At 32.2% G+C, this 12,580-nt stretch overlaps 1 protein-coding gene across 2 annotated transcripts in view; it reads right to left on the bottom strand.

Annotated features, from left to right (window-relative positions):
• The window catches only part of LOC132712941 (rho GTPase-activating protein 6-like), a 53,761-nt gene that overhangs the window by 3,230 nt on the left and 37,951 nt on the right, over positions 1 to 12,580 (bottom strand). For both annotated transcript variants that reach the window (XM_060695379.1, XM_060695378.1), the window contains 7 exons: positions 12,374 to 12,530; positions 4,611 to 4,715; positions 3,922 to 4,136; positions 3,315 to 3,504; positions 2,843 to 3,049; positions 2,118 to 2,269; positions 47 to 226 (listed from right to left, as the gene is read on the bottom strand). In XM_060695379.1, coding sequence (XP_060551362.1) covers positions 47 to 226; positions 2,118 to 2,269; positions 2,843 to 3,049; positions 3,315 to 3,504; positions 3,922 to 4,136; positions 4,611 to 4,715; positions 12,374 to 12,530 — 1,206 coding nt within the window. The remainder of the gene's footprint in view (positions 1 to 46; positions 227 to 2,117; positions 2,270 to 2,842; positions 3,050 to 3,314; positions 3,505 to 3,921; positions 4,137 to 4,610; positions 4,716 to 12,373; positions 12,531 to 12,580) is intronic.

Here is a 12,580-nt window from a genome sequence, read left to right as displayed (position 1 = left end):
AGACTCGACAATTTGCAATAAAAGGCCAACGTCATATGTCTAATACCTGAAAAAGTTGTTGATGTTTATCAACCATTGCTTGTACAACCTCTATCACTTCCTTTCTCTCCTCTAATCTTTCCACACTTTCAACACTAAACTCCTTCTCAGTCGACTTGGACTTGTGTAGAATGTTAGGGCCAAACAATGTTGCCAAATTGTGAGAATCCATCTTGTTACCTGGCAACTGAAAAAAATATATATGTGTGTGTAATAGTTTATATATAGCACAGTTTGAAAAACCCGAACAGCTGCTGGGTTGAACAATGGTAGTTGTGTTTCATGAATAATACTGGCATTTCATGAAATATTACTACAGCAACCTTATGGAAAATAGACGCGCCAGCCTGTGACAAGATATAATTGTCACTAAAGCGCGTGGTCATTTCAAGGTCAGGGTAATATGAAAAATACTAAAAAGTTAACTTGTTGTTGTGTCTATGGATGCGTGTTTGGTGGTCCAGTGACTAATGGGCTATTTTAATGCAATAAAAATGTAATAATGTTCCGTCCATAGTGTGGTCAACGACCCATTAATGTTCTGTTCAACTTAAACTGCGATGCTTCACGACATGCTAATTTTAAAGCTGGGTTGATTAGTGCATGATAATGAAGGAAGAACAGTATTTATTTCTCATTTCACTCATGTTTTGGTTTCATAATATTAAAAAATATTTAGTAGTGGATGTTTTGCATTATTCAATTAATGAAGTAAACAAAACAAATAAGCCCTCAACATCTTTTTAACTGAAAGGCACATTATGAATCAGAAACAAATACATGTAATATTTTGCTCTTTAGAAAGTCAAGCATATCTCTGATAACGTATAAATAATGGTAATAGCTATATAGCATGGTAGATGCTCTTCTGAAGAAATCAGCGCTATGTTAAATTATTTGTCATAAAAGTAGCAAAAATGTAAACAAAATAGTATTTTGACTTCCATACAAAACAACTACTAGTTAATCACTATAACTGTACTCATTGCTAAATGCAACAGAAGCAAAGATGAGTTCAGGTAATTGACCAGTGGACTAGAACAGAATACTAAAGCTAAAAATGTTTTTGAGAAATAAAAATAAAAGCATGTCAGAGGTGGGCATCTAACACTTGAGGTATCCACATTCTGAATTATTGAATATAATTATACTACCTGCAACAAATATAACATAATCAGTCGTAGAGAACGGTTAAGATAATATCATACTTTATCTTCCCTTGATAAGAATAGATGACATCGATCGTAAAGTTATACGATATTGAACATTTAAATATTCTTTTACATGATTGAAATTGATTGCATCGTTTCACGACTGGATTTTAAACTGACAATAGAAATCAACATATCATGTAGCCGTGCATTCAATGAAGGCGATTTTGATTTAATGTTGGAGATACTCCAATCTTTTATTGTAATATCATATTTTAAGATAAGTATCTTTATAAACTATGATAAGATATACAACATAATCAAGTGAAGGGCGAATTATGTAGCAGATACCCGCTAGTTGAGGGAGCATTATAATTATACCCAGTAGTTAAGCTCCAATTATGTAACAGATACCCACCAGTGAAACGCGCATTGCTTTATAGGTAAATACCCTTGCACAAATTATGAAGTAAATACAGGACAATTTTATACCCTATATTAAAGTGACAAGATATGCATCTAATATACACATTCATGAAAATGCAAGAACTAGTTGTATATGTAATAGAAGACTACTTGTAGAGAACGTAAATTCCATCAGTTACTAGTTATTATACGTTTATATATACTAATACGTTCAGCATGAACGTGGAAAATGCACCACTAAATGTTAATTGGTTTTCCAGCACTTGTTTCGCATTTAGATATCAGAATATAATGCATTATCCCTATAGATAAAACTACAAATAGTTAATGGAAACATTATTGTGTATGGAATTTTGTGTGATAACTAAGTTATATTACATGTTTCTCAAGTCAAGTCGGCAATAAATCGTGTCACAAAATTTACATCTGCCAGACACTTTATGTTTCCATGCTTGTTTTAGACATTTATTGTCCTGAAAATCTTGCCAGAATTTTACTTACTGTTTGGCCATTCTCATCCAAAACATCGGTGGAATGTTCGGCAACCTTATACAAAAATTGTAACAATGCCCACAAGGTGTCGCGGTTTGCCACCGGAAGTAGTGAAATCAACATCCGGGTTACTTCAACCTGTTTTTCGACGTCATATAAACCTGTAAGAATGAGCAATGAATTAAAAGTTTAACTTGAATGACAGACAGAAAATTTACTCTTTTATATAATACACTTTTTAAGTTCTGTGTTCATCAAAATAAGAAAAGTTTTAACTATTGTCTAAGTCTTTTATATTATAACAGGACGACAAATTTACAAATCTGCCAATTAAGAAATATTATCTCCATACAAAATTTAAAACTGTACTTATTAGATCAAAAGGTAAGTATTAACAAATGGTTTTGATTCTAATTTAGGATGAGATGTTATCTAATTACGTTGTAAAGATTAACATTCCAGTACACAGGCAACATATGAATGGTATTAATGCAGGCATTCCTTGTACACTGGTTCAATAAATAACTGTCTTTCTTTAACAGACATTTACAAAGTGCAAAGTTGACTAAAGTAATTATCTTATAATATTCAGATGATAGTTACTGTACCGAGTGTTCGATTCAATTATACTCGATATAGTATTAGTAATTAGTGTATGACGTCAATCAAACGTAGCTTTAATGGATTTGAATGATAATGATTTTTTATAAAAAGAACTTTAATTTGTATCGCACCTCTAGCTGCAATAAGGGGTGAATATAGATCCCTGGTTAGAAGGGGTTCGGGAAGGTCCCTGAAGTACTCTTTAAGGACGGAGCCTACTTCGTGTGGGTTGTGTGACTCGTTTAGCTTCACATCTCTCCCTGTATCGAACTCGTCCCGTAATTGTTTCGTTCTTTTCTTTGATGACCCGACTCTAAATATACCCAATACCCGTAAACCTGAAACAGTTACAATAAAAATAGCTATGACAAATTGACAGGCAGAACTATATAATTTTGTTTGAAACTTACAACAAGATGTTTCTTGGCAGAATGCCATATTTTATATTTGTAATAAAATATAAAAGTAGTAACATATACTCTTGTCCTCGACGTGCATCTCTTTTATGCTGAGATAAAAACTTATATTTATGTAATAATAAACTATACTTATAAAATAATATGTGTGTTTCTACAGACCAGATAATAGTAATGGCTATCTTACCATAAGTTTCTATATGTTTAAAACACACTCGGACGATGTGCGGGACCTGTGGTGGTCCAGTAGCATATAAAGGGAGGTAATCTTGCCCAAGATTGTCGCTGCGGCTGTTTGATAAAACCAAGGCATCGATAAGACTAGAATTGTTCCGACTGTTCTCGGATTCCGACAGTGAGTCGCTACTAGCATTTCTCTAGAAATTTAAAAATAGTTAATATTGTATGAGAAAACTTGAAAAATGATCACGACTATACAATTCATCATTTTAAACGAAAGTGTGAAAAGAATTTATTCCGAAGTTCATTCACTATTCTATAAAATAATTGGTTTCTAAAACTTTTAATGGCACGTTTCGGATTTATTTGATATATTTTCTAAGAACGCATGTGATGTTTTAAGCAGCTGTAAGAATTTCCTTCATAAATAGTTGATTTATAGAGCAGCTGGGAGTATAAACGCTGCACTAAAGTCTATTACACAATACAGCTTTAATTACATTCATATGTTAATACATTATATATTACTATATCATATGGAAAGTACCTGTATATTTCAAGAAAATAAAACGTATGTAAAATTGTTTAAAGTAATGTCTTAAACAGAAACACACCTTCTGGCTCTCCGAAAATGATGTCCCATTATGAGTTATGTTTTCTAAGGACCCCTGTGACGAACTGCTAGATTTTCGAGGTCCTTGTCGTGTCAAAATGACGTCAGAACCTTTACGTTCCTTTAAAGCTGAGCTGTTACGTTTGCGTTGTTCAGCGTCATTTGCGATACATTTTTGCAATGGTATTCCAAACACAAGACCTGATGTCTGGTTATCTGAAATAAAGAATGAGTCTATTGAAAATATTTGTTTGAATTGCTGTTATAAACAATACAAAATGCTTTTTCATTTTGTACTTGGTAATTTCCCAAAACAAAAAACAAAAATGATAATACTGCAATGGCTTATCTGATAGGTAAATAACCAATGGTATCATCAAAAACAAAAACTAACCATTTAATTTCAAGCGAAACACTTGTACAATGCAACTTGGAAGAATTCTCTCTTAGAATTGCAAACAAATTTAACTAATGATATGAATTAAATGCAACAAATTAATGAAGAGCAAATATTTCAGAGAGAAATGACTGGTGAAGTTTATTTGCTATATCAATATTATTTCTGAATTGCCAAAGCTTATTCTCTCAAGAGACCGTTCAATAACTATCTTATTTAATTGCTCGTTAGATATTTTCATTTAGAATATAGCAGAGTGATTGGATTTCTATATACATTATTTAAGTACAAACCTTTCTCCCTATCGGACAGACTATGAATGAACCCACTTAGGTTGGCAGACTTACTCCGCTTGATTGACAATAAATGCTTCTTTCTTCTGCCAGATTCTCGTTGTTCTGTAAAATATAAACATTGAAAACATTAAATCGTGACTCAGAATATTAATGTATCAAGAACAATGGTCAGTCAAAGGTCTGAATCAAATAATTGTCAATTGCTAATATAGTAAAAATTGGCAGATCTACTAAAGCGATATTTTTGGGGAAGAAACCATATGACGGCTCGACTATTGAGCTATTATATCAGACCATTCCTTCATATAAACATAAAGGCATACCAAAAACTATTTTAGAAATTAACTTACATGGATCTACGTGTGAAAGTTTAAAACATAATCAGTTTATTCACACCGTATTTATTGTCTCAAAGCATTTGAACAGATGAGTGGCCGAAAATAAGAGAAATTATTCCAATTGCTCAAGTATTTTAATCCAGTAAGTTATAGTTAATTCCATAGTTAAGCTTCATTTAATTCTCGGTTAGTCTTAATTATGTCATAACTAGTATTGTGTAATGATAACACAACCACTTTGAAGTCATGCCCATTGATTGATCTTCTTTGTTTAATCTAAAGGCTTCATCTTGGCACATTTGATAATGAGATGTTATTAGACGCTTGATTTATACCCCACTTTATCTGACCAAAGAGGATTTCCATATCGTTTACTTAACTTTTATCTTAATAATATATTCTCACAGTAAACAACAAACCACAAACATTTGCTAAAGTCCTTTTGGAATTTTCAGTTAATGGTGCATATCATGATGAAGGGGACTTGCTTACTGTATCTTTATGAGCAAAGAAAACAAAACACTCGTAATTAACAACATAGAGAGAGAGGGTTGTGCGCCAGGCAATCACAATATTACCTTTTTGCATCAAAATCACTTTCTGAAATTACAGTTATAACCCTTTCTTTTACAAAATTATTTGCAAAAACCTTTCTCCACTCATTTAATGGAGGCAATTAGTTGGAACAAATGGAGAAAGCAGATCCCGCGAAGAAGAAAAAAACATAGATTCGTAATGCGTTTTCCACCGAGTTGAACTATTAGGACTTTTTTCTTTTCTTATGGAAGGGATAATGGTCTAATAACGAAATTCAGGGACAATCTAAAAGTGCAAACCGTGAAACAAGATTTCCTTTGTTTTTCTAGATTACAATTGAATGAAAGAACCACTGCCAATAGGTCAGTGTTATATATCATCCCTATAAATGACCATTTCTATATATAGCACACCCAACACTATAAAGTAAATATTATAACAAAGTATAAAAAACACGGCGCCAATTTAATTTGTTCACGGTCACTGGAAATCGAAGCCATTGGACTACGAAAAGAACAAGATATCCGTTTAACAAATTATGTTATCAGGTAAAGTGTATACATTTAATTGCCTAAACTGTCAGCAAAGTAAAACTAAAACTTGCATGATCATATACAGATAACTAAATTCATATATCCACCATTAATAGCGTATTTATCTTGATAAAATATATCCTACACGACAAGTTGCTAATCCTTCAAATCGCAGTCAAGATAACTGGAATACCTGTTTTGTTCTAGCGAAGTTTTTTTTTATAAATGTTGAATATGTCTTAAAGTATGTCTTGAATTCTCCATGTGTCCTCCTTTGATCCTACTTTATAAGGCGTATTAACTTGTCAAACTTGCACAAACGAGAGATTTGCTGATGTTAAACCTTCTTTGAGTCAAATATGACATTTTAGAATGCATCGACGATTGTTTTTATGACATGCAAATAAAATGATAACCAACAGACAAGTGACACTTGTACGTTATAAAACTACAAGATGTATGTCAGTAAAACAATTGAACTGGCGAATTAAACTATTTATAAATTATTCATAGAACTTTAGATAGATTAAGTGCAAGCCCTTCAGACACCCGCATTCATGAGGCTGACACGATCAGAGGAACGGGGACGCTTTCAAAATAATTGTATCAAACAATCAGTATATATGTATATACATTCAATATCATTAGAAATGACATGGTTTGTGTATATAGAACACTTTGAAGGATTTTTCATCAAACATATGAGCACATACATGTATATGTGATTGAATCACATGTTATACACCCTTAAAGTAAATGGGTGTAATCATAGCTTTTAGTTTCTCTTATCTTAATCAAGATCTCAGGTTTTCTTGCAATTTATGATAGACAGCGATATATCGTAATTTTATAAAGGCTTGAATGTATTTACATGTTCCTACCATGGATTTTCTTCATATTTACATGTATAATAACGCAAGGGCAGATAAGTATGCATCAGGTTCATTCCTATCAAACTTTTCATGAGTTATCCTCCCATGAAAGTGAAGCGATCTTCGTAACAACCAGTAACTAGATAATCAATGAAAGAAAATGGAGAAAAATATCTTTTATGAAAATAAAAATATTAATTAAATTTTCGCATTCATGATATAAAATTTACCGGAATATGAAAACTGTAACAAAAGAAGACAAGGCTGATAATAAGATTGTTTTGATATTCTTAAAAAATAAATCAACTTACTTTCTGACACCTTGTGCAGCATATTACGACTAGAGATAAAAAGTTAATGTCATTCTAAAGTATATGTCAATGTGAACACGTTATAAACTGTATTTAAAACATAAAAGAGATTTCGTACTGATAAATCAGAAATGTGTTATTAAGTTTTCTCTCCCATTTATATTACAGTATTAAAGTTAAGATAATTGAATATAAAATGTAAATGTAGCGTTGACAAATTTCTCCAAATCGTCAGTTAGCACGGTAGATTTAATGGCCGCTCGCGTATCAACTTTCTACCTGACTTTCTCACATAAACGACTTTTATATGTGGGAAAATAAATAAAATATGGACATTTTTCTGCTTGACATACGATGATCTATATCATTATAAATCATATAATATCATCATCTCCGGGGCCTACTCATTCCCCATCTAAATGCCTGCCTAATGAAGCAGTCGCCGAGTTGACAACGCGTATATGTAGATGACAGTGATATTTAATGTATTCGCCGAATTTAAACTATGCCTAACGGTATCCTTAACCTTTACGTTTTTGATGTCATTAATAAAACAGTCAGATAGTTAAATATCCTCATTAAGATGTATCTTCAACTAGTCATCTAACATCTAATGAAGAAATGATGACACACTTCTTACAAACAATCACTTTACCACCACACTGGATGGAACGTTCAGATTAGTTAGACACTTTGTTAGATAGTGAAGGTAAGATATGCAAACCAAACTTAATGAATTTCATCGGACTGAGAATATTTTTGACAAGATAATCCATAACTTTTTATTAAAATGATTGTTTTCTTATATGACAGGAAGAACGCGTATGACATGTTGAAAAGATATGACTGTCAAATATAGTGTTATACATGACTATACGCCCAGAGTTTCCTCTATTCGTTTTTTAAATGAAATTATAGTTTTTATTTCGTTAAATGTATACTAGTAAACTGTAAGTTTCTTTCTTCTGATTAACTTGCATGTTGACCTAATTGATTCTCTATACTAATGCATGTATGACAGGAATGCAGTTATAATGATAATATAAAGAATTCTACATTATGTTCACTCCATATGGAGCCCGTCATCACCTGTAGTTGTATCTGAAGCTAAACATGGTGGGCGTAAATACAACGGCGTCCATGTAACTGTTAAATCAATGTTTATTTGTAATATTAGAGTAATTTGACCATTTACATATCCACGAGATCTTAATTGACACCTAAGGGGACCAATATTTTGTCCGAAAATTGAGATATATTGAAACAATAGCTTGGGGGACATAGCAATGGTGACTGTTTCATCCCTACACTATGAAGGACTGGCAAGAAAGGAGGGGTAAGTTCGTGGGTAAATATGCCCATGCGTCATGCCGATGTTTCTTTAATACAAAATGAAAGTACGTAATACCTAACAAAAATGCAAAGTTATATTAGTAAAAGAAATGTATTTTACACTGTGTCTGTGGAACTATTATAGTTTTATACCACATTTATCACCAACCGACTTGAAACATGTGTATCGAGCGAAATCACGTTTCACAAAGATTACATGGTGTATAATTTATTTATTGCGAGCGTTTATCCTCTTTACCATGTTAAAACTGTTACCATTTGAAATATGAAAGTTCATAAATTATTCGAATGCAGAAATTCCATCCGTGAAAATGTTGAATAATTGATAAGTTAGGAAAGCTCTGAGGATACATGATATACCCCTAAAGCTAAATAGTGTTGATATTTGTTGCAAAATTATTTCCTCGCAGAATTTAAATGGTTTCATTTCGAACTTTTGTTCATTAGAAAGCGTTTTATATTTATACAAGACAGAAAATCATTGTTCGACTTTGCGGTCAAAGTAAATATTACAGGCACTCCTCATTCCTAATTCATGTGAAGTGTTCCATTATTGATTGATTACCTATAAAAATTATTTGTTTTCTCTAAGAATTCACATACTTTGGATTAATGAAATATTTTCGCAGATAATTTCGCATGAAGATCGTAAATAACCGTGATGTCTACACACGATTTTAACTACATTGAAAGCACTACATTGGGAATATAACTATAGGCAGTTATTTATTATAAACAATATAATTTCTTGAATACGAGAGTTCAAATCAACAAAGAGCATTAATTAAAAGAAATTATGGAAATAGTTGCCCGATCATTTTTTTAACGTTGATTCTTTTTTAATTTTTACAAAGTGAATGAAAAGCTCGCAAAGCAAATATTTTACACAGGCTTTCATTAAAGGTAATCACAAAGTCACAAATATAGGGAAAATGCATTGATCGTTAGAAGTACAAACATGTATATAGAAATTAACGCTGTATTTAACAAAACGGACACCAGTTTAATTTAAATGTAATTGTATGATTTCATGCTAAACTTCAATTAAATGAGTCACAAGTTATAAATCTACATTTTATGGTGTCATGTAACCATAGCAACGCGATGTTAAATGTCCAGTGTCATATAACGCTTGAATGTACACTATGGGTCAGTGTCATTAATGATCAGAAAGGTGGGTGTAAAGTTAATGAGGCGATCCCAGGGTCACCAGGGTTTATACAAAGGTAAATGAGAAAATGTATTTTTCCATGAATGTTTCACGTTGACTTTACCAACCTGTATATAGGGTATAATTGTTGCTAATGTTGTGAAACTATTCATTTGAGCTCGATTGTAAATTAAACAAAACCATTAATTTAATCACTTTTAAGCTTACCATTACCGAGGTTAAAATATGATCATAAAGTAAAACTTGAACCCATGACCCCTTGAATGGGAGGCAAACAACTTTACTGTTTGGTAACCGTTGCCCTTATAGTAGTGTTCAGTCGACGTATTTATCATTGTACCGGGTTTGAATCAAAATACAGTTATCATTTATGTGGAATACACGTTGTAAATGTTACCCATGATTCGTATGTTAGAAATATGCAGACTTTACACATTCCTTAAATTTAATTCTGCAACTTGTGAATGTATCATGAAAGCAAGCAACATGTGATATAGCTAACGTGTATAAGATTTTTGACATTGCCAGTGAGTTCAAGGCTCTGTTTACATCAGCATTCCATCATTAACATCCGTGCCATAAGGCCATACATATCACTTTTAAGTGATATTCATCTAAGAGTCATTAATGTCACTTGTAATCTAAGTTTTGACATTCAAGAGGAAACTATACTACATCAGTATTTACCTATTGTATGTATATATAATTATATGTAAGCAGAGTTTAGACCTAAACCTAGCACTTATACAACAGTATTTGCAATGCAATGCCGTTATTTAACGTTTGGACATTAATTAAAACAAGTTCGCAATAAAACTGAACTTGGGCTGTGAGCTCAGAAAATGTAAAAAAGTGGTCTCTACACTAAATAGATGGATGTTTGTTGTCCATCATTTCGTCACCTTATCACATGAACACCGTGTCTAATAGACAACTTAAAACGTCCAGCGTTCAATCTTAGGTCATGGGCTCGTTGTATGTGTTTCATGAATATATATGGGCAAATTAAACTTCCCACTGAAAGTTCACTTGTATTTGAGATGACTCTACCGTATAATATTACCATCAATACGTTTTATTGCTTAAAGTATAGAACCGTTAAAAGTAATGAGGAAATTACTCTACACTAGTAACATATATATCTTTTTAATTGTCAAACAGTAGAACATCTATCCTGAATGTCGACAATGAAATGTATATTTATGGCTGAGAATGTAAATATATCAAGTCCAGATGAAAAATTCGACAAACGCGACAAGCACCCTTTTTTGCTTTCAATTTCATTTATCAAAATGTAATTCGACGTTATACACTTCACTAACAGGTAAACGAGTTCGGTTCCGTTGCCGTTATGGAGGAGTATTTTATGAGAGGATAAAACAGATCTTAATTTCGTGATTTCCATGCATTTATTTCTCTTGATAAAACACACTCTTGGTTTGTATCTTAAACATACAGATGTTGATATCTGGTAAGGCATACCATAAATAAAAATGATAAAACTTCAAACATATCATCTTTCAACTTAAATACCTTTGTCGTGTATAAAACTTCTGTAAAAACGACAAATTGTTCCCAAAATATTTATCTTGTCTAGCAACGTTATTTATAGGTTAAAATCTCTCTTTAAAAAATGAAATACGCAAATTATTATTGACACGTTATCTTCCTATCTCGGTAGTAGTACCTCTTTTATCGTAATTAATATTGTAACATTTATAATGAATCAAATACAGACACACCAGTGTATCTATGCTACCATTTGGAAAGCTGGCATGTAGGGCTTACATATATTACGTATTAAAACAGTGGTCTTCAGCACAGGTTTTACAACATTCCTAGATGCTTGTACTACTTACATTCAGTACAAAATTACGTTTAAATAAAAGACAGAAATGACATGTTTAAGAAGACAACCCTCAAATTGCCCATCATCTTTTTTTTTTAAATTAAATGAAAACTCCTGATAAATTTCCTATGCTTATACACTATCTCTAAATGATTATACAATGAAAATATTTATTACTTTACGTAATGATCAAATGGCTTTAAAATCGTGAGCTCCCAGCGAAAATAAATATGAATGGAATTTTTATGGCATCATACACATGCCTGTTCTAAACCTATAAAAAACATAGGTACAGTCATGTACATTGTATATAGAAGTTACAGAATTATAAACAAGTTACCTTCGCCAATACGTCTTTGTTTATAATTATATATTTTACCTATGACGTTAGGTCTAGCGTATCCAGAATGTCAAGGTTACGAGGGAAAACTTTGCATACAACTGTCGATCTCGAAATAACGGAAATTATATAATCTAGGAAAACAGGTAAACCTTTTAAAAGGTTTTCCCAGTAGAATTGCCTCTGGAATGTTGTAGAGTTTGTATTATTTTTCTTGTATTATTTTTCAGGAATGTGTATACTTCAGTTGTTACGTCTAATGTCTTTTGACAGGAACTACTTTCCATGGAAACAGTTACTACGATAGGACACGGAGACGTCACTTTTGACATCACATTTACATGTAATAATAGATATTTAACTAAAGGGTATTTATCATCTGTGTTATAAACGATTCTAAATTAGTTGCACATAAAACAAATCGGTGTTACATTACTTTAACTTATTGACACATACCTTTTGGTATTACAACAGGACATCCGAGATCTTCTGACTGAAGTTTTTGAAGAACTATTTTCTGCAGCGCAAGCCTCTCTGCCTCCGACAGCTGCAGTAAACTGACAGACCGAAGTACAACCCTCCGTCCGCTTACATTGCACCATGAACAGTTACCCTGCAAAAATACATAAGGAGTTTGAACAACTGTGAACGTATTTTATTAAA

This window comes from Ruditapes philippinarum, unplaced genomic scaffold (genome assembly GCF_026571515.1).
Source record: "Ruditapes philippinarum isolate M1 unplaced genomic scaffold, ASM2657151v2 ctg848_1_1_1_1, whole genome shotgun sequence".
Lineage (NCBI taxonomy): Eukaryota > Metazoa > Mollusca > Bivalvia > Venerida > Veneridae > Ruditapes > Ruditapes philippinarum.
The sequence above is the reverse complement of the archived record's forward strand: the minus strand, read 5'-3'. Positions and strand labels throughout refer to the sequence as shown.